The following is a 27,314-nucleotide window of genomic DNA, read 5'->3' as shown; positions in this document are numbered from 1 at the left end:
AATAGTCAAAGTTGGTGAAGTAAAATGTATACATAAAACTATTTTTTAGAAATAAAAAACTGAAAATTGGCGTGTGCATATGTATTCACCCCCTTTGTTATGAAGCCCATAAAAAAGCACTGGTGCAATCAATTACCTTCAGAAGTCACATAATTAGTGAAATGATGTCCACCTGTGTGCAATCTAATTGTCACATGATCTGTCATTACATATACACAACTTTTTAAAAGGCCCCGGAGGTTGCAGCACCTAAGCAAGAGGCACCACAAACCAAACACTGCCAATTCAGACCAAGTAACTCTCCAAACAAATAAGGGAGAATGTTTTTGAGAAGTACAAGTAAGGGAGGAGCTGCAGAGTTCCACAGCAGAGAATGGAGTATTTGTAGATACGATGAAAATAAGCCGTACGCTCCATAGAGTTGGGCTTTATGGCAGAGTGGTCAGAAGAAAGCCATTACTTTCAGCAAAAAACAAAATGGCATGTTTTGAGTTTGCAAAAAGGCAAGTGTTAGACTCCCAAAATGTATGGAGGAAGGTGCTCTGGTCTGATGAGACTACAATTGAACTTTTTGGCCATCAAAGAAAACGCTATGTCTGGCGCAAACCCATCACATCATCCAAAGAACACCATCATGCTGTGGCGATGACTGGGACTGGGAAACTGGTCAGAGCTGAGGGAAAGATGGATGGTGCTAAATACAGGGATATTCTAGAGCAAAACCTGTACCACTTTGTGTGTGATTTGAGGCTAGGACGGAGGTTCACCTTCCAGCATTACAACGACCCCAAACACACTGCTAAAGCAACACTTGAGTGGTGTAAGGGGAAACATGTAAATGTGTTGGAATAGCCTAGTCAAAGCCCAGACCTGAATCTAATCGAAAATTTGTGGTCAGACTTAGAGATTGCAGTTCACAAGCGCAAACCATCCAACTTGAAGGAGCTAGAGCAGTTTTGCCAAGAGGAATGGGCAAAAATCCCAGTGGTAAGATGTGGCCAGCTCATAGAGACTTATCCAAAGTGATTTGGAGCTGTGATAGCCGCAAAAGTAACTCTACAAAGTATTGGCTTTAGGGGGTGAATAGTTATGCACATTGACTTTTTCTGTTCTTTTGTCATATTTGTTTGCCTCACAATAAAAAACTAAAAATAAACAAATCTTCAAAGTTGTGGGCATGTTCTGTAAATTAAATGATGCAAATCCTCAAACAACCCAGGTTGTGAGGCAACAAAAGGCAACAAAACACGAAAAATGCCAAGGGGGATGAATACTTTTGCAAGGCACTGTATATACAAGATTTTAGTAATGAAAACTAGCAGTAATCAGCATGGATTCATGAAGAATCATTCTTGCCAGACCAATCTATTAACCTTCTATGAGGAGGTGAGCTGCTATCTAGATAAAGGAAGGCCCGTAGATGTGGTGTATCTGGATTTTGCAAAGGCATTTGACACAGTTTCCCATAAACGTTTACTGTACAAAGTAAGGTCCGTTGGCACGGACCATAGGGTGAGTACATAGATTGAAAACTGGCTACAAGGGCAAATTCAGAGGGTGGTGATAAATGGGGAGTACGTGGAATGGTCAGGGGTGGTAAGTGGGGTCCCCCAGGGTTCTGTGCTGGGACCAATCCTATTTAATTTGTTCATAAACGACCTGGAGGATGGGGTAAACAATTCAATCTCTGTAGTTGCGGACGATACTAAGCTAAGCAGGGCAATAACTTCTCCGCAGGATGTGGAAACCTTGTAAGAAGAGCTTAACAAATTAATGGGGTGGGCAACTACATGGTAAATAAGGTTTAATGTAGAAAAATGTAAAATAATGCATTTGCGTGACAAAAATATGAGTGCAATCTACTCACTAGATTCTGGGGGAATCTAGGATGGAAAAGGACCCGAGGGTCCTAGGAGATGATAGGCTCAGCAATGGCATGCAATGCCAAGCTGCTGCTAACAAAGCGAACAGAATATTGGCATGCATTAAAAAGGGGATCAACTCCAGGGATAAAGCGATAATTCTCCCACTCTACAAGACTTTGGTCCGGCCTCACCTGGAGTATGCTGTCCAGTTCTGGGCACCAGTCCTCAGGAAGGATGTACTGGAAATGGAGCAAGTACAAAGAAGGGCAACAAAGCTAATAAAGGGTCTGGAGGATATTAGTTATGAAGAAAGGTTGCGAGCACTGAACTTATTCTCTCTGGAGAAGAGATTCTTGAGAGGGGATATGATTTCAATTTACAAATACCATACTGGTGACCCCACAATAGGGATAAAACTTTTTTGCGGAAGGGAGTTTAATAAGACACGTGGCCACTCACTAAAATTAGAAGAAAAAATGTTTAACCTTAAACTGCGTAGAGGGTTCTTTACTGTAAGAGCGGCAAGGTAATGGAATTCCCTTCCACAGGCAGTGGTTTCAGCGGGGGGCATTGATAGTTTAAAAAAACTATTAGAAAAGCACCTGAACGACTGCAACATACAGGAATATACAATGGTATACTGACATAAAATCACACACATAAGTTAGACTTGATGGACTTGTCTTTTTTCAAACTCACCTACTATGTAACTGAAAAATTAGGATATATGAATAAAAACTAGTTATCAGTTATGTGTAGTATTTACCATTTTTTCCTTCTCTACTTATAAAACTGTACTCCAGCCCTGTCTTCAGTCTGGTACAGGTATCTCTCCTGTAGTGAAACAGTTTATGCTGATTTCACAGTGTACCTTAGAAGTTATAGCAAATCAGACAGGGCCTCTCGTTTTTGAGCTGGAAGACATCCAACATCTAGCTCGGGGATTCCCAAGTGCGACCCGTGGGCCGAATGTGGCTCTTTGCTTGCCTTTATCTGGCCCTTGGGAAGCAAATTCTCCCATGTACACCAGCGATGGAGAACTGATTCTCCCACTGACACTAATGATGGGGCACTATTCCTTCCACAGACACCAATGATGTCATTTTATTTATTCCCACTGATTATCGAGCTTATAGCATTGTTTACGCCCACTGGCCATAATCCCCCCCTAAAGTTTGAAGGGCAGTAAACTGGCCCTTTGTTTCAAAAGTTTGGAGACCCCTGATCTAGCGCTTTCCTTCACAGCCTAATCATGGAGGATCAGCATCACATGTTACCTAGGGCAGTCTGCATGCAAATAGAGCCTGCCCAGAAGCATCCATTTTTCAAGCCTGTAATCTACCCATTAAGGCTTTTTCAGATTTGCATAACTCCTCCCAAGAGCCAGCCAAATTCTTTCATCAGTGCTGAGAACTTTTGGAAGTAGTGCTAAGGCAGGGCCCTGAATCACAGAAACAATGTCATGACATTAATGGGTCCAACATAAGGTATGTAACTAAATCAGGCTTCATTGATTCATTTTTTGGACAGATTGATTAGCAGGGAAAGAAGGAAACAGAGGAAGGTAAAATTTAGGTAGATTAAGCATCAGCTTTAGGCCCACCTAGGACCTGATCAGACCCTCCTTTCATCCCTATGGACCGGGAGATGTAAACAAACGTGTCCATTTACACCTGTCTACCTCCCAATCTGATCCAGTCCACTAAGGAAAAAAAAAAAGATGACTTTTCTTTTTTTCTTTTAAAGGCAAAATTACTTTTTTTTTTTTTTTTTTTTTTTGCTTTTAAAAGGTAAATGAGAGATCTGGGGTCTTTTTGAACCCATATCTCTCAATAAAGGGGACCTTTTCCTGACGGCTCCATGTCAGCACATCTGGGTATAGGCTCCGCTCCCCCCATGCCTCCAGGACTTAACTCATATAAATTTGAGCCCACCTATAGCCTCGGTGTACTTTTTTCCTCCTATGCGCAGGACCTAGGTGTGCTCCTCTACCTGGCTCGACTAAAGGACTGGCCGTCCATCCATGCTTGTCGATTAGACTGGACGCAGTCCCTGGTGTCTTGGCTAAATGACCCACAATCCAGGGAGCCCCGATGTTGGTCCTCGGGGCAGCTTTTATCATGGCTAACAGCCTTGTCTGGGGTCCGCTGGGTCCATGTAAAGCGGGCAGCGGTGTTGGCAGAGTCTCCCCTATGCGTGCACACCCACGCTGTGCCGTTGTTTATGGTCGGATGACGGAGGTTGGGTGAGCTAAATTTGAAAAATGCTTTGTATCCAAATGAATGTTGCATTGCTGGGTATTGTTGTGCCTTGCTCCCTGCAGCCACTATGCATAGCCTGAGCTCCTCCACAGGGGAGTACTCTGCATCACAGGTGCACAAAGTAATACTTTGTCTGTTCACACATGGCAAATACCTGTTGGTAGCTTCTCATGTTTGCTTTACTATTGTGCCAACCCCCTCAAAAGACCAGCATTTCCAGAGAAGGTAGAGGAGTCACCTGTGGATAACTACTGGAGCCAGCTTAGGCCTGTTGAGATATGGGATATCCTTTTATATATTTCTATGTCCTCGCCAGTTTTTCACCAAAGTAAAAAAAAAGGGGGAGAAGCATGTTTATGTTGTCTACAATTCCCTTGGTTTGTGTACATTGCAGCATATTGCAATTCTGTTGCAAATTCCTACCTTTTTGTTGCTGTTCTGAACAAACTTTCTCATTATGTCCCATTCCCCTGGCAGAGCAAGGTTTAGCTCATTAACCACCTGGTGAATCAGGGCTGTAGATGGAGGCTTCAGTCTCCCTCTAGCAGTGGTTAACCCTTTAGGGTTTGTTACTAAGCAAACTATTTTACTGCATTTAATCATTTTTATGGGCTGGTTTGTTAAATGGCACGCAAAACCCTGTGGAAAGGTTATCTATTGGTAATGACCAGTCTTGGAGAAAAACAGCCCTCTTCAGGCTCTTCAATAAAGAAGATGTGGATGAACATGGCTGTATGAGTCTTGATTTTATATGGTCATATGTTCTGGCAATGACCAGTCTAGTAGCCTTCCCAGCCAAATTATCCTCTTCAGACTCTCCAAAGGGGAAGATGTGGAGGAACATGACTATGAATCTTGCTTTGATTAAGCAACCAGAGATGAGGATGACACCTATCAGGTTGTCTTATTTATTAAACAAGTGGCTAATACACTCAAAGGAGTTATTACCACTTACCCTGTGAAGGGGTTACATTCTCTGGCAAGGAGCAGTCTCGGCTTTCCCAAGCAAAACATCCCTCTTCAGACTCTATAAGAGGAATTCACGGATGGGCATGACAGTATGTATCCCACTGGCTCAAGCAGCCAGGGATAAGGATGACACCTAATAGGATGTCACATTCAATAAACACATTGTCAATACACTCTAATGGAATGGTTTCTGCTCACCCTTTGAAAGGGTTATCTGCTCTGGCAATGAGAAGCTGCCTAGCCATACCAGGTGAAACAGCCCATTTTCCGAATTTTTGGATGGACATGACTGCATAAATACTGCTTTGTTCAAGCAACCATGGATAAGACATCTAACAGATGAGGCTAATAATCTCTAAAGAAGTGTTTCCACTCACCCTGTGAAAGGGATACCCTTTCTATCAGTGAGCAGTCTCCTAGCCTTCCAGGCAAACCATCTTATTCGGGCTCTTCCAAAAAGAAAAGACAGATGAGCATGACATTATAAGCCCTGCTGGTTCAAGCAGACAGGGATAAAGATGTCCACACCTGCCAGGTTGTCACATTCATTGAACACATTCTAAAGGAGTTGCTTCCACTCTGTGAAGGGGTCATATAGTGTGCCAATGAGTAGTCTCAGAACCTCATCAGGCAAATTAACCCTTGTCAGCTTCTTCCCAAAAAGAGGTGAATGAACATGTGATTCCCACTTTGTTCAGGCAGACTGATTAACCACTTAAAGACCGAGCCTCTTTCTGAGATTTGTTGTTTACAAGTTAAAAACAGTTTTTTTTGCTAGAAAATTACTTAGAACCCCCAAACATTATACATTTTTTTTCTAACACCCTAGAGAATAAAATGGCGGTCATTGCAATACTTTCTGTCACACCGTATTTGCGCAGCGGTCTTACAAATGCACTTTTTTGAATAAAAAAAAATAAGACAACAGTAAAGTTAGCCCAATGTGCGTAAGTAAAGTGGGGTGAATGGCGCTCCTTATATGTGGGGAAAACCTATTCCTTAGCTTTCAAACAAATATGTGCACACTAACACACTAAAGTGCTCAAATAGTAGTTGTGGGCAGCACAGTGGTGTAGTGGATAGCACTTTTGCCTAGCAGTAAGAAGGGTCGCTGGTTCGAATCCCAACCACGATACTACCTGCTTGGAGCTTGCATGTTCTCCCTGTGCCTGCGTGGGTTTCCTCCGGGTACTCCGGTTTCCTCCCACACTCCAAAGGTTAATTGGATCCTGTCTGAATTGTCCCTAGTATGTATGTATGAATGTGAGTTAGGGACCTTAGATTGTAAGCTCCTTGAAGGTAGGGACTGATGTGAATGTACAATGTATATGTAAAGAGCTGCGTAAATTGATGGCGCTATATAAGTACCTGAAATAAATAAATAAATAGTTAAATGGTAGTGCTATAATCATAAATACCAGCATGTGGTCTACAAATACTACTGGACACAAAACAAATCATAAATAACATATATATAATAAGTGACCAGAATTAATTACTTCTGTGTATAAAAAATTATAGATACCAAAAAATGATTCCCAAATTCATCAGAAAAGTCCATCAAAAAAATAAATATGTGTATCATCAAACAGTCCAAATAATAAAAAGACCAAAAAACAGTGTGAGATTGGTGAAGCTCCAAAATGACCAAGTGTTCAAACGATCAAGTGACTCTTGTGCTCAACAAATCAGGTGACTCATGTGCTCCCCCTTATGGGTCCCCGTAGCCTGTTATGACATTCCTCCCTAGCTTCTCCAGCTATTCCACTGGACCAGGGTGTGCAAATCGGTCTCCTGCTCAGCACTTCACCAATCGCCGTATCCAAAGAACTGGTCAATCGCTTCCCAAAATTAGATACTGTCTCGGTGGGACAGCTCCTCGATGGCTACGGGCTGACCACTGGAAAGCCACTAAGGGAGACAACCCACGGTTATCCATATATGCCTATCACCCCTGCAGGGGCATCGGGAGCTGGTAAGTGGGGACCCATAAGGAGGAGCACATGAGTCACCTGATTTATTGAGCACAAGAGTCACTTGATCGTTTGAACACTTGGTCATTTTGGAGCTTCACCAATCTCACACTGTTTTTTGGACTTTTTATTATTTGGACTGTATGATGATACACATATTGTTATTTTGATGGACTTTTCTGATGAATTTGGGAATCATTTTTTGGTATCCATAATTTTTATACACAGGAGTAATTAATTCTGGTCACTTATTATATATCTGTTATTTATGATTTGTTTTGGTTGCAGTAGTATTTGTAGACCACATGCTGGTATTCATGATTATAGCACTACTATTTAACCCCCAATGTCTCCTAGAATCAAGGTCAAATTCAGGGAAATAAATTCAGAAGCTTGGCGGGAAATGAGAGTACCGACTGTACTCTCATCTTACTTTAATCTCTATTTCGCCATTAGAAGGTCTCTTAAATACTTGAAATTCTCTACCCACTGCAATGGAATATCATTCGAAGCCGTGCTACGGGCTTCCACATCAATTGGGAACAACAGGGACTTAATCCAATTTACCTTCATCCCTGTAACCATTGAAAAAGAATCCACTATCTCTAAGGCCCCTTGGAGCAAGGGTCCAGCATCATTCAAAAATAATAAAAGGTCATCTGCATACAAAGCTACACTCTCCTCCAAGCAACCAATCCACAATCCCTTAATATTGGGGGAAGTGCGCAAAGCCTCCCCACCGGCTCCATAGCAAAAGAAAAGAGGGTCAGAGAGAGAGGGCAGCCTTGCTGAGTTCCCCTAAATAATGAAAAAGGGGATGACAACCCTCCTCCCATTTTCAGTGCAGCTGTGGGATTTCTATATAAGACCTGCAACCATTTCATAAATACCATTGGGAAGCCCATTCTGCGGAGTACCTCCCACAGAAAGGACCACTCCAAGGTATCAAAAGCCTTCTCAATATTTAGGAAAGCAATGTCCCTAGAGCCTATATTAAGATGTGAGGCATAAATATTAGTATATAATCTCCTCAAATTCACATCAGTAGCCCTACCAGGCATGAACCTCGTCTCATCTGAATCAATAATATTAGACATCATAGGTTGTAATCGTCAGGAGATGAGCTTGGTCAAAATTTTAAAGTCTACATTCAAAAGAGCAACAGGCCTGTATGAGGCACAAGAGGATGGATCTTTTGGGTGTTTATGAATTAGAACTATATGAGCATGACTCATGGAGTCTGGCAAAGCTTTCTCCTTCAGACAATCAGAGAAAAAAGAAGCCAATACAGGAGCTAAGAGCTCTCCATGAGCCCTATAAAATTCAATAGGAAGGCCATTCGGCCCCGGTGACTTCCCCAATGGAAAAGAACTGATGACCGAAAGTACCTTTTTCAAAGTTATAGGGCGCGCCAGCGTCTCCCTCTCACTATCCGTTAACCAAGCCAGTGCAAATGAATCCAGCCAAGCCACTTTCAGCTGACTGGAAATCAGAAGGCAAATGAGATGTATACAATATCTGATAAAATTGCTGGAAAGTCTCCAGAATTTTAGGCTGTATACAGGCCACATCTCCAGAGGAGGTGCGTATTTCCGAAATCGGAATACTAGGTTGTTCATGTTTAGCCATCGTGGCCAAAAAGCAACCATTGCGATCTCCCTGCTCAAATAATTTTTTTTTCATTTTTGTATAGATCCATCCTCGTGGCCTCAAACATATGCAAATGTAAGGTCCGTTTGCTATGGAATAGAGCGTTAAAATTGGATTCTGAAGGATCGCCCCATATTGGGCTGTTTTTTCATCCACTAGAAGCCTCAAAGCGTCACACTTCACTCGTTGAGCCTTATTAACAGCTTTAATAACTGATATTTATTGTCCTCTTGTATAGGCCTTCAAGGCATCCCATAGTATTGCTGAAGTGGACAACCCTATATTAAACTCCCAATACTCTGCTAGAAGGGAGTACCCAATCTCCACTGTGCTGCATCACGAAGGTGATGCAGACGAAGTGTAAGCATAACCCACATGTCAGATAACCCACTTGGCAGGTATTTAACATCCACCATATCTGATAATATCGCTGAATTAACAAAGGCTAGATGTATGCGGTAGGCGGTCTTATACGAAGTTGAAAAACAAGAATATGATCTAGTTGATGGATTTTTCCATCGCCAAGCTTCTACCAGGTCTACCATCTGGGCACAATTAGAGAGCTCTCTAGAGAAATTTTCAGGAAGAGATGGTCTATCCAAAGCAGGATCAAGAATAGCATTAAAGTCTCCCATTATCAATAGCTTAGCTTGACCATGCAAAGAAGTTTCCCGCAAAGGGAGGTGGTATATACACACTGACAACTATATATCTCTGGCCTCACAGAAGAAACCCAACCAAAACATATTTACCCTGGGGGCCAGAGTGCAGGGTAAAGATCTGCTAATCAATATTGAAACCTCGCTAGATAAGGTGGAATATGTAGCATGGTAAGCTTACTCCCAATAAGGTGAGTTTCTTGAAGTAGCACTATATGTGGAAAATAATTTTTCAAATACTTAAATAACAGTGCTCTTTTCCATCTTGAGTTAAGGCCACAAACGTTCCATGACAGAATAGAGAATATCTCTTGGTCACGTGATATCATCTAAATAATAAAAAACATAATGCTTAGATAATTAACAGGGGCCGACTTACAACTCATGGGGCCCCCGGGCAATCAGAGATTATGGGGCCACACAGTATAAACACACACACAGTATACAATCACACAGTATACACATACATGTACACACAGTATACACAGACATGTTTCTATTGGCTGAGAAGGTACTGGAGAGGTGGGGCAGCTATAATCTCGGGATTTTTAGACCAAAAGGATGTCGGTAAGGGACATTTTAGAGACAGATGTAAAAAAAAACACAGATTTTTACATACTGTCCCTGGTTTTACTGAGGCTGGCAACCCTGATGGGGCCCCCTAGTGGCCCAGGGCCCTCAGGCAGTGCCGAGTGGCTCAATGGTCAGTCCGCCCCTGATAATTAATTGCATTGCAAGATGCATTGCAGAGTGATAGACCCTAAAAGCAGCAAACATTTGAATGAACAAATTTAAAAAAAATAAGAAAGGCACAATGTGTATAAACAATTAACCAAAAGACACCCCATGGGCAATAATATGCACTTTCTGCCTTTCTCCAACTCCATCCCCATAAAAACAAAAAACAATGGTGGCACGGAGAAGTCCTTATCCCAAAATCTATCAAAAATAGGCAACTATAATCCACTTGTCCCACATACCAAACAAAAAACAAAATTGTTAAGTACCATAGTTTTTCGCGATTCCATGAGCGTGCACAGTTTTAAAGCATGACATGTTAGGCATCTGATTTTGCCAGTGTAACATCATCTTTCACTTTATAAAAAAAAAATTGGGCCAACTTTACTGGGTTTTTTTTCAAAGTCAAAAAAGTGTATTTTTTAAAAAAAAATTGCGTTTGAAAGTCCGCTGTGCAAATATGCTGTGACATAAAATATTGCAATAGTCGCCATTTTATTCTCTATGGTCTCTGCTAAAAAATAAAATATGTTTGGAGGTTCAAAGGCATTTTCTAGCAAAAAATACAAATTTAAACTTATAAACAAAAAGTTTCAGAAAAGGCTTGGCCTTAATCTGCCAGTGCCAGAAGTGCAATCAGTTCCTGATTTATTTCTGTGGACTGATACCACATGCCTTTTCTTGGACCAAAGTTGCAAGGAATAGTGTCAACCCTCACCAGTTTTTAGTTCTTAGACTACACATTCTCTCCCAGTTCTCTCACCTGTAAAACATAGAGACCAATTGTTTTGAAGTCCAAAATAAGAACTGGGAGGATTCACTGAGATAACAGAAAGTGTACATAAAACACATGACAAGTCTAAATTTCTAAGATAATCAACAGCCTTTTTTTCTTTTTTTTTTTTTTGCACTTATTGAACAAATATGGGGAAAAAAGTGTTTAAATGTATATTTAACAGAGCAAAAGAGAGCAAATAAGAGAAATTAAATAGAAAGGCTTATGATACAATACAGTCTGTAGTTCATAACTGATTTTTAGAGAAAACTGTATAATTTTATTTCCTGCTCATCATTTTATAATTTACTATGTGTTCAGCTTTTTATTTTCTTTTGTGCTTTGTGTTTTTAACTTGTTTCAGGTATAGCTTTCCCCCTATGGACAGCCCCAAAGCTGGATCAAGATGGTCTAGCTATGCTCATTTTATTCCTTCACCATCTCCAGTCTTGAATTCTTGTGAGACAGATCCGGAAAGTCTTCAATGCTCGCATCCCCGTCGTCGATACAATCCACCTCTTAAGACTGTACCTGAAAATGATGGTGTATGAATTCAGAAAAATAATATAATGATTATGTGAGGGATGATGATATATTTTTGTGTTTATAGTAAATAGAAGAACTTACCAAATGATCAGGAAACTATATAATTTGATAGTACACCCACTTTTAAGAGAAGACATAAGGCAGCACTCCTCTATATGCAGGAAACGTAGCTGATTTGTTATAATTTTAATACTAAACATATTAATAAAATGAATGCAGTGCTCATGCATTAATATTTTTTCGAAATTCATAAACCATTTTAAAAATGATTAAGGAAATATGTGTATGTTTTTGTGCATAGCAATTAAATTCCCCCATTTTGGTATCTATTTCTGGTCAGGTATAATAAAAAAAAAGACAATGTGATTAGTTGTGATGAGCAATAGCAACTTAAAGCGGAGTTCCAACACACCTCCAAGATGACCCCAAACACACCTCCAAGATGACCACTGCCTTGCTAAAGAAGTTGTGGGTAAAGGTGATGGACTGGCTAAGCATGTCTCCAGACCTAAACCCTAAGGAGCATCTGTGGAGCATCCTCAATCGGAAGGTGAAGGAGCGTAAGGTCTCTAACATCCACCAGCTCTGTGCTGTCATCATGGGAGAGTGGAAGAGGACTCCAGTGGCAACCTGTGAAGCTCTGGTGAACTCCATGCCCAAGAGGGTTAAGGCAGTGCTGGAAAATAATGGTGGCCACACAAAATAATGACACTTTGGGCCCAATTTGGACATTTTCACTTAGGGGTGTACTCACTTTTGTTGCCAGCGGTTTAGACATTAATGGCTGTGTGTTGAGTTATTTTGAGTGGACAGCAAATTTACTGTTATACAAGCTGTACACTCACTACTTTACATTGTAGCAAAGTGTCATTTCTTCAGTGTTGTCACATGAAAAGATATAATAAAATATTTACAAATATGTGAGGGGTGTACTCACTTTTGTGAGATACTGTATATATATATATATATATATATATATATATATATATTTATTACACACACACACACACACACACACACACCAACCAACATCAGTGCACTGATAAAGTGCTCCACTTGTGCAGCCTCTTACCAAATAATCAATATAAAGAGGAAGTAAACTCTCCCACTCTGATGCTTCTTTTCATTTAGTCCATTATAATAAGTAATAATCAATGTATAGACACTGTAATCCAGCCCAAATTTGCATATTACTTACTGTTTAAAGAAAGTTTAAAAAAATTGTTCCCAGGGGTAAGGCAGCGCCATCTTAAGTATTGTTTTCTGAGTCCACAGTAGAGTGTATTTCCGCCCTTACATTGAGCACTTCCTGTACTGTTAACCAAGCCTCCTTCTTAATCCAACGTTTCTATGGCAACCCTGCTTCCCTGCTCATAGCTGACTTGTTTTATTTGATAGTATTTACTTGTGCCAATTATCTAGTGTTTGCCGATTATCTAGTGTTTGCCTATGTCAGTCTTATCAGCTTCAGCTGATAAGACTGCAGTAATGCTGTGATGCCCAGGTTTACAGTCCATGTGATGTCACATGGTCACATGGGGTGTAGTAGGAAGCTCTGAGTGATTATGCAGTCTCCTGGGATTTCAGTGTTGTGCCGTAGGAAGTCCTGATAATAGACAGACAAGCACACAGAGTGTGCCATAAATCAGGGGAGTTCAGTGACGTCATTCTAAAGAACAAAAAGGATTACAACAATACTAAGCAAGTAAGACGATATCTACAAGCAGTGTTCAGGGTTTTTTTATGCTGATTCACATAGGACAAAGTTGTGGGGGAGAGTTTACAACCACTTTAAAAAGGCATTTCATTCCGTTCCAGGTAGGTCAGCGGGTCAACACTCCTTAGTGTTCCTCCTCTACGTAAAACTAAAAAAAAAATTACTCAAAATAGTGTAATACTGTAAAGAATAACACTGCAATGCACTACATATGCTCACATTTATATCAATAATAAAGTGCAGACCCGTGATTCCCATACCACATGCCAGCTTAATGTGTACTAACCCCTTACCATAGGTAGGTCCTTTAAGACACAATGGGGCTGATTTACTAAAGGCAAATAAATGGTGCACTCTGCAAGAGCAATTGCTCCAGAGCTTAGTAAATTAGGTAATGGCTCACTTTGCAAAGAATATCCAATCATGTGCAAGGAAAATAAAAAAACTGCATTTTTGCTTGCGCGTGATTGGATGATGAAAGTCAACAGAGCATCTGCTCATTTACTAAGTTTTGGAGCAACTGCAATTGCAGAGTGCAACTGCACTTAGCAAAGTGCACAGTCTATTTGCCTTTAATAAATCAACCCCAAAATCTGGTAATTTTAGATCTCTCTTCCAATCTTCTCAGTGCTCAACACCAGCCTTAAAGTGCAAATCCATTACTAGTTACAATGGGGGGGGGGGTTAGCCCTTCCGGACTTGTGCTCCTATTTTTTCACATCACAATTGTCCTTTTTACACTGGCGATTTTTTTTCCCCAGACACCCAATGCCACTACTTGGTACTGGAAGCGGCGGAAGCGGAAGGTACTGGAAGCGGCGGTTGCCACCTCGCAAGAAACTCTACTAAATATGGTCTACAGGAAGGAGATCCTGGGGAGGAAGGTGGGATCAGTCATGGTGCTTCCTGGTAAAATATTCCATCTCTGTTCCCAACGGATGAAGGATGGGTCCTTACGGCTATCCCCAAATAGCCCTTTGTGGTGTAAAAAATCCTTGGAGGAGTTTTTTAAATTGATAGAAGGACAGATATGGGCAATAAAGTATCTACATCATTTATGCCAGGACAACGGATTGTCCACTTTTACACAATTGCGGGAACAATTTGGAATACCGAGGACGTGGCATTTCCGCTATGCTCAGCTGCGCCATGCACAGTTTGGGAGTGGGGAGCTTCAGGTCAGAATACGGCTCTGGAGAAGGTTCTAATTGATCCGGATCCAACCAAACAAATCTCTAGATACCGTAGGGAGGTGGGTCCCGAGAATCTGGGGTTGATATCAAAGGCCAGGGCTCGATGGGTGGCTATTGTACCGGAGTTGTCTGAGGAGTTATGGCCGGAAGCTCTGGATACTTATCTTGTAACTGTCATCTCTTCCACGGATAAGATGATTCAACTTTGATACCTTCACCAGATGTACTACACGCCAGCTAGATTATACCGATTGCATAAGAGAGACTCTGCAGTGTGTCATAAATGTATGGGGGTGGAAGGGACTTTCATCCATATGGTATGGGAATGCCCTAGAATAAGACCTTTATGGTCTCAGGTGACTGAATTTATTTCTGATAACTTTGACCTACCTAATATATGTTCTCCCCTACTTTGCCTCCAGGGGGTCTTTGACCAGGAGGAGATGAATGTTTACACTAAACTGTTCCTTAGGATTTTATACTTTGGAGTAAGAAAACTTATAGCCTGGCGCTGGATCTATGGAGAACAGCTGACAGTAGGGATGTGGGTAAAAGTAGTGAATTCGGATGTACTTTTATATAGAATGACGTATGAGGCCAAGAAATTCAGGTAGGTATAGTTTAGATGGGTGGACTCCAAGAACACACTGGAGGAAAAAGAGGCCAAGAGTAAGGGCTATAACTAGGAGCATAATCCAAATGGCAGCGTTCCATCAGAGGGTGGGAGTATGAGCACAATGCACTGACAATAAATATTGAAGCTAGAAGGATGTAGGGTATTTAAAGCTATATCCCATTGCCCATGGTTTCTAAAATAAACGTTGGAACCCCTGGGGGGGGGGGGTTCTGCCCTTAACAGAATAGGGGGGATCGGTTACCTCCTTATCCTAAAGGACATGTTGGGTGGGGGGTGGGGGTAACTGTTTGTTTTCTACTGTTAAAACATAAAAACAAAAAGGAAAAAGAAAGAAAGTGGCTATACTGAGTTACGGGGTAGGGCTGGGGATTCAGGACATTGTGGTCATAGACTGCTGATGGTTCCATTATTATCTGGATCACTGTGGAATTCATTGATGCCTATACATGATATAATACCTACCTGATGTCTTGTGTGTATAATTTTGGATATGCTAAATAAAATTTTTTTTTTAAAAAGTGCAAATCCGTGATTCCCACACCACCTGCTACCTTTATATCTGCTAAACACCCTACAAAAATGGATCCTTTAAAGGCACAGGGTATGGTAATCTAAACCTCTCTCTGTCTTCCCAGTATTCAATCTCCCATTGATAAATAGTTAAAAGGACACGGAGAACGCCAAAAGAGCTCCAATTCCTGCCCCCTCACACCTCAGCTCAGCCCCAATTCCTGCCCCATCACACCTCAGATCAGTTCCAAATCCAGCCCCTTCATACCTCCAATCAGTCCCAATTCCTGCCCCTTCACCCCACAGATCAGTCCCACTTCCTGCTTCTTCACATATCAGATCCAATTCCTTCACCATCAGACCTCACATCAGCCCCAATTCATGCATTATCAAACCTCACATCAAGCCCACTTCCTGCAGACCAGACCTCAGACCAGTCCCCTTTCCCACCTCAGATCAGTCTCAATTCCTGCTCCATTAGACTTCAGATCAGTCCCAAATCCTGCCCCTTACCTCTCAGATCAGTCCCAATTCCTGCCACTACACACCACACATCAGTCCCAATTCTGCCCTTTCAATCAACGTACTGCATTTTAAAATTGGTAACATCCAGCCACTGATAAATGCTGCTAGGATCATGAAGATCTGGCTTAATGAGTAAGGAGAACATAGGCCCCTTGTTGTCAAAATCTTAAAATAGCATATCAAATTTTTTTGCCTGTAGCCTTCAATGTACTTCTTCAATTCTTGCACATTGATGTGACTCCACTCTGACATTTCTTTAACCCCTTCCCAACCAGCCGCCGCAGTTATACTGCAGCAGGATGGCACTGCTGCGCGAGCCATCTTAGCTGTACGTCGGCTCTTTAAGACGCTGTAGCAGCTGCGCACCCCCGCAGCGTGTCCCCGAAGGCGATGCGGCACCCGCTTATAAGTAGGTGGATGAAGGGCAGTATTCTAATGGTGGGCATACCCACCGATCAATCTCTTCTCTTCGTTCAGCCCACAGGCTGCATAAAAAAAAGAACATTACAATGTATGCCCAACAAGGACCAGCAATGTACTGGTATGTTGCTGGACTTTGAGTGGTTATACCAGAATGATGCCTGCAGGTTTAGGTATCATCTTGGTATCATTCTTTTCAGCCAGCGGTTGGCTTTTATGTAAAAGCAATCCTAGCAGCTAATTAGCCTCTAGACTGCTTTTACAAGCAGTGGGAGTGAACGTCCCCCCCCTCCCATGGTTTTCTCGGGTTCTCCTGTCCCAACAGTGGTTCCACCAGCTGACCATAGAGCTGATCAGAGACCAGAATGGCTCCAATCATCTCTATGGCCTAAGAAACCAGAAGCTGCAAGCATTTAATGACTTAGGTTTCGCCGGATATAAACAGCGCCACTGGGAAATTAGCAAAGCATTTTATCACACTGATCTTGGTGTGGTCAGATGCTTTGAGGGCAGAGGAGAGATATAGGATATATCTAATAGACCCCAATTTTTTTTTAAAAAAGAGTACCTGTCACTACCTATTGCTATCATAGGGGATATTTACATTCCCTGAGATAACAATAAAAAAATTATATAAAAAAAAGAAAAAAAAAAGAAAGGAACAGTTTAAAAACATAATAAAAAGCAAAATAAATAATTAAAAAAAAAAAAAAAAAAAAAAGCACCCCTGTCCCCCCATGCTCACGCGCAAAGGCGAACGCAAGCGTCGGTCTGGTGTCATATCTAAACAGCAATTGCACCATGCATGTAAGGTATCACTGTGAAGGTCAGATCGAGGGCAGTAATTTTAGCAGTAGACCTCCTCCGTAAATCGAAAAAATGGTAATCTGTAAAGGCTTTTAAAGGTTTTTAAAAATATATGTAGTCTGTTGCCGCTGCACGTTTGTGCACAATTTTAAAGCATGTCGTGTTTGGTATCCATGTACTCGGCATAAGATCATCTTTTTTATTTCATCAAACATTTGGTCAATATAGTGTGTTTTAAAATTGAAAAAGTGTATTTTTTCCAAAAAAATTGTGTTTGAAAAATCGCTGCGCAAATGCTGTGTGAAAAAAAAATTGCAACACCCACCATTTTAATCTGTACGGCCTTTGCTTTAAAAAATATATATAATGTTTGGGGGTTCAAAGCAATTTTCTTAATAAAAAATAATATTTTTTAATGTAAACAAAAAGTGTCAGAAAGGGCTTTGTCTTCAAGTGGTTAGAAGAGTGGGTGGATGTGTGACATAAGCGTCTAAATGTTCTGCATAAAATACCAGGACAGTTCAAAACCCCCCAAATGACCCCTTTTTGGAAAGTAGATGCCCCAAGCTACGCTGAGTTCATGGAATATTTTATATTTTGCCACAAGTTTCGGGAAAATGACACTTCTTTTTTTGCACAAAGTTGTCACTAAATTATATATTGTTCAAACATGGCATGGTTATATGTGGAATTACACCCCAAAATGCATTCTGCTGCTTCTCCTGAGTACGGGGATACTTCATGTGTGAGACTTTTTGGGAGCCTAGCTGCGTACAGGACCCCGAAAACCAAGCACCGTCTTCAGGATTTCTAAGGGTGTAAATTTTTGATTTCACTCCTCACTATCTATCACAGTTTTGAAGGCCATAAAAGGCCAAGATAGCACAACCCCCCCCCCCCTAAATCTGACCAAATCCCTTTGGGTGAGGAGCTCCCCACTCTTTAATTAAGTACCTCTCATTAGTGTCCACTTGTGTCATGGGTGGAGACCTCAAAGTTCTCCCATATAGAAGAGTGTTTGCTCTCATGGTTCAGAGAAGCAGGATCTCCCAATCCATGGATAGTGTAGGACCCACTAATCATGGGGTACTTTGCGCAGTAAGTGGGCTTAGCACCATATAGCAATATGGTGTGACAAAATCCCCATATTTTTTGCTAATATTTTTTAGATTGTCTAGGTGTTTTAAACTAGCCCTGCTGGAGGTAAATGTCTTTTTTGCATGTGTGCGCTGTAATATTTTGCTCTTTTAACTGACCCTGACAGAAATGTGGTGAGTCCTGAAAATGGCGTGATTGTGTAACATTACAAAGCACTGTTGGGTGTTATTTACCAAAGGCAAAGACACTTTGCACTACAAGTGCACTTGAAACTGCACTTGTAGTGCAAAGTGCATTTTCCCTTTGTCACAGAAAACACCAATTTGAGCACAACAAAATTTTTGGAGCATTCAAACAATAATCCACACATTCTTGAGTATCAATCTTTTTAATACCAGCACAATCACATGTGCATTTATAAAAGGTTTTTAAAACAAACCAACATGTTTGTTGTATAACAATTTTTGGGGTCACATTACTAAAAGTAGAAATGTCCATTTAAGATAAAACAGGCATGTTTAAAACCAACAAGAAAGACACAAATCTTGAACTTACAAAGTTTAACTTTTCAAGAAATTGAAGGCAATATCAGACATGAGTATTTATAAACTGTGTTTGATATTGCGTTCAGATGGGGTGAAGTCACCCCTGGAAAAGCCAAATTTTGAAGATGCACACAAATTGGTGAATGTCAACATGTGCGAGCTGCCATCACGGGAGATCGATGGACGTGTTTTGGGGGTGCAACCCCTTCCTCCCATCTACTTTGTTATTGAGGAAGGGGTTGCACTCGCAAAACGCGTCCATCGATCTCCCGTGATGGCAGATAGCACATGTTTGTACACTGTGTGCATCTTCAAAATTTGGCTTTTCGAGAATATGTCAAAAAATGTTTGAAATTTTTAGAGCCCAAAAAGCACAAAAAAGGGAAGGGATTTGGAGGGGTTTTAAACTCTGCCTAAAACATCAATGATGTTCTTCATTTTTTTTGAACATCATTGATGTTTTTCTGGATGTTTTCCAAGTCCCTATTACACCCCATGATCTCCCCGATCAGGATCTGTGCACTTTCAGAGGTGAAATGATCTGGATCCACAACATCACGATCACCTAAAAAGATAGAAACAAAAACACACACCATGTATTATAAATATGCCGGCATCCGTGTCTTACCTGAGCCTGTGGTCGCAGACACTCACCTGTTGTGGTGACAATTTCCACCACATCTCCTTCCTTCTCCTGTTGTGTTTGGTGGGTCTCCACTTCTTCCTGAGGTGGGGGTTCTGTTGTCTCCTCGGATGAGGGGTGTCCTCCGAGTCTTTTATTCCCTATGTAAAAAAAAATAGGTATACTAAGCACACAGATATTTGATGGCAGAAATAGGAATATGAAACATTGCTTGGAAGTGGGGTACAATTGTCTATTTTGGCAGAATTCCAAGATTAAGACATTTTTTGTCCTTTGTCAAGCTTGAATACTTACTTACCTGGTTTTTACAAGCTTCACAGATGGAGTCACCCCTATAGTATACATTGGAGCACCTGTGTGGCACCCTCTAATAAAAAGGGTGTTCTTGTGTCCCACACTAGTGCTCCAGCATCCAGATGTGAAAACTGCTGCTGAGTGTCCTCTCCTTACCCAGAATCTAGTTTGCATTTCATTCTAGTTACAAACCCATCTACACAACCAAATTATTTTAAAAGAAGTAGGCCATAAAAAATCTATTCAAATGCATATGGCCAAAAAAATTGTGTTTTCTAGGCCGAACGAACAATGTTTCATATGAACGAATAATGTGCCCATGAACATGAAATTTGCCATTTTAAAGTGTACAACAGTTAAGAAAAGCACATGGAGCAGCACGAACGTAATAAAAATAAAGAATAGGAACACAGCACAACTACTTACTTTTTTGCAGCACTCTCCAGGTCCTTCTATACTGATCGCGCTCCCTTAATTTCAGGTCCTACCACCGCTTCCTGAGCTGATCCTTGGATCGTCGTACCCCAAAATTCCGGTGCAGACTCTTGACTACTTTCGCCATGATCTTGGCCTTTCTGACATTGGGGTTGGGGTAAGGTCCATACTTCCCATCATAGTCGGCCTTCTTCAGGATGTCGACCATCTCCAACATCTCCCCAAAGGCTATATTTGATGCCTTAAATCTTCTCCTCCGGGATTGGGACGTTTCAGGCTCCAGGCTTTCCTCCTCCTCGTTGCTGTAATTAGCACGCACCTGTTGTGTCTCCATGTGCTCTTCCCCCACTGCGCCGAAAGAGAAGAGGCGGGGAATAGACTAGAAAGAACGTCAGGGGCGGGTGGAATTTCATGCATGCGCAGTGTATATAAAGCGTAACACGCGTGCGTAGTACGTACCATCTGTGAGCGGAGGAAGGAGTATCGGAGGCGCCGATCGTGATAACGAAGGTAAGATCTAAACTTGGGCCTATACTGCTTCTAGATTGAGGCCTATATTGTAACAAGTTTAGGAGAGTTTCGCCTGACATTAGGGTTTGTCTTGTCTTGTGTCTTGCAGATAAAATGGATGGCTTCAATGACCACAACTTCCTCCCCCTGTTCATAGACAAGTACAGGGAGCTGCCCTGTCTGTGGCAGGTGAAACATCCACATTATAATACAAAACAAAAGAGGCAGACAGCGCTGGAGAAACTGCTGGAGTTGGTGAAGCCGGTGGTCCCCACGGCAACCATCCCCTATTTAAAAGACAAAATTGGTGGCCTGAGAAGCACTTATCTTAGGGAGCGCAAGAAGGTCACGGATTCCCAGAGATCCGGAGCTGCAGCAGATGACGTTTATGTCCCCAGGCTGTGGTACTATGAGAGACTGCGATTTCTGTCAGACCAGACTGGAGTCAGGTAATCCCTCTCAACCCTTCCTTCCACCCCAGCTGAGGCTTCCAATGTCCAACCTGGGACTTCCAGCCAGGAAGAAGTGGAGGAGCCCAGCTGGAGCCAGGTATAGCATTGTTCTACAGATTTCTGGTCAATAAATAATGTTTACTAGATGTTATTATTGATCACTAATTGCTGATTTAATAAAGTGTTTTACATATCAATAGACAGTAGTGGGCAAAAATAATTGGGACAAGAATGAAAAATGCTGGGCTCAGAATGATCATCTGTTATATTTGTTAACATTCAATTTGTAACAATCATGAGGTGAAAATTGTGTGTGATTGATGAATAAAAAACTAAAACTATGTCCCTTTTTCATACACAGGAAGAGCTCAGCCAGGACAAGGCTGTGGAATGTGCCACACTGGAGGAGGCTGTGGAATGTGGCAGCCAGGAGAAGCCTGGGCCCAGTAGGAGCCTGACAGAATCGCAGGTTCCTCCCCTCCGCCTTCAAAACAAAAGACCCAGGAAGGGGAGTCACGTGCAGGATTCAGCACTCAGGCTAATTCAGGAGGCTTCTGCGTCCCTCAGAGCCACCCCCACTCCTGAAGAGGCCTTTGCCTGCATGGCTGCCACAAAACTGCAGGGCATGCAGGAGGGCCAACGCCTCCTGCGTGAGGACCTTCTTTATAAAGTCTTAACTAAGGGGGTGAGGGGCGAAATCACACCCAATACCCAGCTGAGTGAGTTGGACCATCCTCCTCCTCCTCCTGCCACAACTCCACCACCACAGCCACAGCGTGGAAGGAAGACCAGAGAGTGATGACCTGGGTTCAGTCTGGTCTGACAAAAGATGCAGGCTCTTGTATGACCACAGCCTGGGGACACAGATGTCATCTGCTGCTTTCATGATCTCTGGGACTTCTGGACCAGACTGCACTCCCTTAGATATGGACTCCTCAGGCCACCAATTTTGCCATGAAATAATTAATGTGTGCCCTGGGGGCCAAAGGCTTCACCAATTTCTGATGTTTATCCAGCGTTGCCTCCCTCTTTGTTTGGTTCTGAGCCCTTAATAAAGGAATTTTTGTTTCAATTATACTCGCCTATGTGTGTTTTCCTTCAAAAAGGACAGTTTGTTTGTGAGGAGGCATGTACATTTCAAAAATACAATGTAAAATAACAAGAGACACCAACAACAACCAATCTCCTTGAGATTAAAGAATAAATAATACCAGATAATAATGGTGTTGTGGTAACTTGACACACAAAACACACACAAAAATATTCAGGATCTAAAATAAAAAAAAAAAATTAACAACAAGATCAGGCTTGAAAACGATACAAACCAAAAAAAAATGTATATATTTTTTTTTCCGATGATTTCCGATCCGATACAAATCTAAATATATTGATGAAATCACGATAAATAATAAAGAAAGAAGTCTGTGAGAAGTCTGTGTGAATATGAGCAGCAAAAATACTTCATTCTTCTAGCATCATAAAGAAGAACAGAGTACGCTGTATTAAACAATTTTAAACATTGCAGCCTGACGAAAGTGTTATATCCATTCCGAACGCTAATTTTACCAGACCGAGCTGTTCCGTCTCGGAATTTCTTCTGAGCATATGTGGCACTTTGTGCGTCAGAACTGGCCACACATGGTCGGAATTGACGCGATCGGATTTTGTTGGAAAATTTTATAGCCTGCTCTCAAACTTTGTGTGTCGGAAAATCCGATGGAATATGTCCGATGGAGCCCACACACGGTTGGAATTTCGGACAACAAGCTCTGATCGCACATTTTCCGTCGGAAAGTCCGACCGTGTGTACGGGGCATTACACTTTTGAAGGCCCTGGAGCACCAGGACAATGGAAACGCCCAAAAAATGACCCCATTTTGGAAAGTAAACATCAGAACGTATAATCTATGAGGCATAATGAGTCTTTTGAACATGTCATTTTTTCCACAACTTTTTTAAAAATGTGTAAAGAAAATAAAAATGCATTTTATTTTACAAAAAGTTGTCCATTTATAAGATATTTCTAACACATAGCATGTACATAGCAAAAATTATGCACCAAAATATATTCTGCTACTTCTCCTGAGTATGGCGATGCCACATGTGGGAGACTTTTCCACAGCCTGGCCACATACAGAGGCCCAACATGCAGGGAGCACCATCAGGTGTTCTAGGGACATACATTTCAAATCTAATTTGACTACCTATTACACTTTTGTGAGGCACTGATGGGCACTGTAGTGGCATGGATGTGATACGGATGAGCACTGATATGGCATGGATGAGCACTGATGTGGTACAGATGTGGCACTGATGAGAACTGATGTGGCATGGATGAGCACTGTTGTGGCATAGATGACGCTGCTCTCAATTAAAGCCAGTGACACGGGAGCTGGGGGCAGAGCAGAGTCCTGCTGTCTGTGTCAATGGACGCAGCAGCAGGACTCGGGAGCGCCGCTGGGGGACCCCAGAAGAGGAGGATTGGGGCCCCCCTGTGCAAAACCCTTGAACAGAGGAGGTAAGTATGACATGTTTGTTATTTATATATTTTTTTCAAAACAAACCTTTACAACCCCGCGCTACCTTGTAAGTGACGTATGTGTGGTTTATCGTGTGATGGGTGGCTGCATACAACCTAATTGTGTTCCCACAATGTGAATCAGTAAATAAAAGTGTATGTTTTTGCGCCTATACCCTTAATGATGTGCGTTATTCATTGTGATAAATCAAATATGCATAATCAAATTAATTGAAGTATACCCCAATATCCTTGAATTTATATTATGTAAAGTGATATATTCTACTCAGTGATAAATAGTGCAAAAAAAGCAAATGTGGCTCAAAAAATGTCCTTTGAATTAAAAACATAAAAGTGCAGTACATGAGTAAGTCCACATTAATATAGTATTCTGTAATAAATCTGCTGGTGCTTCGGCGATTCCCAGCACCTCTCAACCTATGCGCTCACCTCTCCTTTTGACCTCTCTTACTAGGTCAAAACACGCCTTCCCCTATGCTGGGGCATGCAAGGCTGTCAGGGAATCCCTGTATGACGTCTGGCGCATCGATATGCGCATGCGCAAGGTAGTTCCCAAAGAACGACCAACAGCCACGTGCAGGAATTCACACATGTGCACACACGCAGGCACAATCCCTCTTGGCGCCAGATGGGTTATTTAAAAAGAGTTCATTCTCATATCCTTTTCTAACTGATCTTCTGTTGTGCCCTGTATCCTGATTGATCCTGCATGTTCTACCCATTGCTGACCTGGCGTGTTCTTGACCTGACCTTGGATTCTGCTTCTGCCTTGCTGTTTACCCTTGACCCAGCTCTGTTCCTGACTTTGGCTCTGCACATGATTCTGTACCTCACTGCCTACCTGTTAAAGACCCCGACTTTTCCTAAGACTTTGCTTCTGTCTTTGATCCTGGCTCCTGGTACTACTTGAGTGCCTGCCTGGCTGTCTGCTGCGCCAGCTCTGTATGCCGCTGTATCTTCCAGCCTGCAGAGTTCTGACAAGTCGCCTACCCAGAACCATCAGCATAAGCGAAGTGCCCCTTTAGTCTGGACCAGTCCTCTGAACATTACTGCTGTTCCTGCTCCTCTGGTTCCACAGTCTCCTTGGAGTCACATTCCTTGCTGGAGTCACATTCCCTGCTGCAGGTTCTGCAATCAACACCCACAGGCACTCGTGTCCCTCCTGTCCTTCTGCAACCTCTGTCTCATCCCAAGTGGGGCCAGGGCAGGCAATATAAGAGAGGCCAACCTTGTTAATTCTCAAGTGTTTTAAGTCTCCTATCAGGTACTTGACAGTATTAGTCAGCCAATTATGGAGGAATTTCAAAAAATTAGAGACGGGGCAGAGAGGTGACAAACCTCAGGAGTTTTAAGGTGTTTACGTATAAAGATCAAAATCATCAAATGGCTTAAAAATACAATAGTTTTAATTGAAGAATAAAAACATGAGAAGGAAAGTTACATCCGTAAGGGTAGCATTGAATTAATGAAGCATATACAGACAAAGCACTACCACTCTCGACATGTTTCACTCGCTAGAGTTTCTTCAGGAGATTGATGGTGTGACTTTTTTGTACTGGGGATAAGAAACACATAGATAAATGTCTCATGAACGTATTAAGAGATAATACATAGATATAAAATTTACGCATGCAAATTTGGCATAGCATAGATGGAGCTATGCATAAATTACTTGAGAGAAAAAAAAAAAAACATGTTATATAACAAAACAAAGGGGTATTGAAACACATGGACAAACAGAGGAACCAAATCTTACCAACATTACTTCAAATCAATGAGTGATGAGAATGTAAGGATAAAATCAAGAGAAGAGCTAACAGGTTGATATTTCTAAAAAGAAATATATGAAAAACAATGTATATATATATACTCAAATAGTGGGACAAAAAAGGAGGAGGCCAGCTTAATGGGTATCTGTGGGATATCCACTAGCAGGGCCAACAAAAATGGATTACCTTAATTTAAATAAAAAGGTAGAATCAATAAGGGTTAAACTGGTCTTGATAGCAGTCAATGACTGAATATTGAATTTTTATTTTTTTTCCGCCTTAGTACTGGGCACCACAAAAAACCAGCAAGTTCTAAGATAGACCGGACACCTGAAGCCAGAAGGATCTCTAGAAAATACAGTATATAGTTTGTTGGTCTCCGCAGGATTAACAGAGCAAAAAACACTTAGTCTGTAAATAAAGAGGAGGACATCTTACCGGACGCATTCAAGGATCAGTCATGGAGACCATGGAGGGATGCATACTCGTCCCTAACCAGAGATCTCAGGCAGATTGTGGAGGCAAGCGGCTGCCATTTAAATAGTTCCTCTGCGACTCGGCGGCGTCTGATGTCACCGTCGAATCGCAGGCACGCTTGGTGGTGCCATTGCGCATGCGCCAGGGTTGACGAGCGGCGCACATCCCATCGACGCTGAGCGTCATAGGGATACCGCCCCCATCTTGGAAAGTCCTGAGCCCTCACTAAAAGGATGGAAAAGGTGAAGGCAGAGCCTGCGCATAAGGGGCGAGCAGATACCTCAACCCAAAAGGCACAGGAAGGGACTTGCCGCCCTCAGGCTGAACATACAGAGGCAAGACCAGATAAGGGGCAACAGAATGGTCGAATGATTGATTAACATGCCAACCAATGAGTGCTCCGGGCGCCCGTACAAGCAGTGTTTGTAGTGACAGGCAGAGAATGGGGAGAATAGTGGGTGCAAGAAATGCAAAGAAATAATAAAACAAATCACTACAAATTACATGGTTGCTGTATATAGAAATTGACAGTGAAATGGTACCGTTTGGTTCATATAAGGTGTTCACGTGTTTATTATTTATGTACATTCAAATCAATGCAAATAAACTTTGTGGTTTTTATTTTTTACACTATAAACAAAAAAAGACCAACAATTTTGGAAAAAAACAAAAAAAAAAACAATATTTTTTACTTTCTGTTATAAAACATATCCAATTAAAAAAAAAAATCGAATTTCTTCATCAGTTTAGGCCAATATGTATTCAGCTACAGTGAGGGAAAAAATTATTTGACCCCCTGCTGATTTTGTACGTTTGCCCACTGACAAAGAAATGATCAGTCTATAATTTTAATGGTAGGTTTATTTTAACAGTGAGAGACAGAATAACAAAATAAAAAAATCCAAAAAAAACGCATTTAAAAAAAGTATAAATTGATTTGCATTTTATTAAATTAAATACTTGGTGGTAAAACCCTTGTTGGCAATCACAGAGGTCAGACATTTCTTGTAGTTGGCCACCAGGTTTGCACACATCTCAGGAGGGATTTTGTCCCACTCCTCTTTGCAGATCTTCTCCAAGTCATTAAGGTTTCGAGGCTGACGTGTAGTAACTCGAAGCTTCAGCTCCCTCCACATATTTCATATGGTATTAAAGTGATTGTAAACCCTTGTTTTATTATTTTTTTAAAATAACAAACATATCATACTTAACTCCACTGTGTAGTCCCTTTTGCACAGTGTGGCCCCCGATCCTCTTCTTCTGGGGTCCACCAATGGCGCTCGCGGCTCCTCCTCACATCGGTAAAC

The 27,314-nt window shown here is 41.6% G+C and overlaps 1 protein-coding gene across 1 annotated transcript in view; it reads left to right on the top strand.

Moving 5' to 3' along the window:
• CEP192 (centrosomal protein 192) overlaps positions 1 to 27,314 on the top strand; it is a 417,077-nt gene that overhangs the window by 81,418 nt on the left and 308,345 nt on the right. The window contains 1 exon segment of the mRNA XM_073632810.1: positions 11,255 to 11,438. Coding sequence (XP_073488911.1) covers positions 11,255 to 11,438 — 184 coding nt within the window.

Source organism: Aquarana catesbeiana, linkage group LG05, assembly GCF_042186555.1.
Source record: "Aquarana catesbeiana isolate 2022-GZ linkage group LG05, ASM4218655v1, whole genome shotgun sequence".
Lineage (NCBI taxonomy): Eukaryota > Metazoa > Chordata > Amphibia > Anura > Ranidae > Aquarana > Aquarana catesbeiana.
This window is presented reverse-complemented; position numbering and strand designations above follow the sequence as displayed.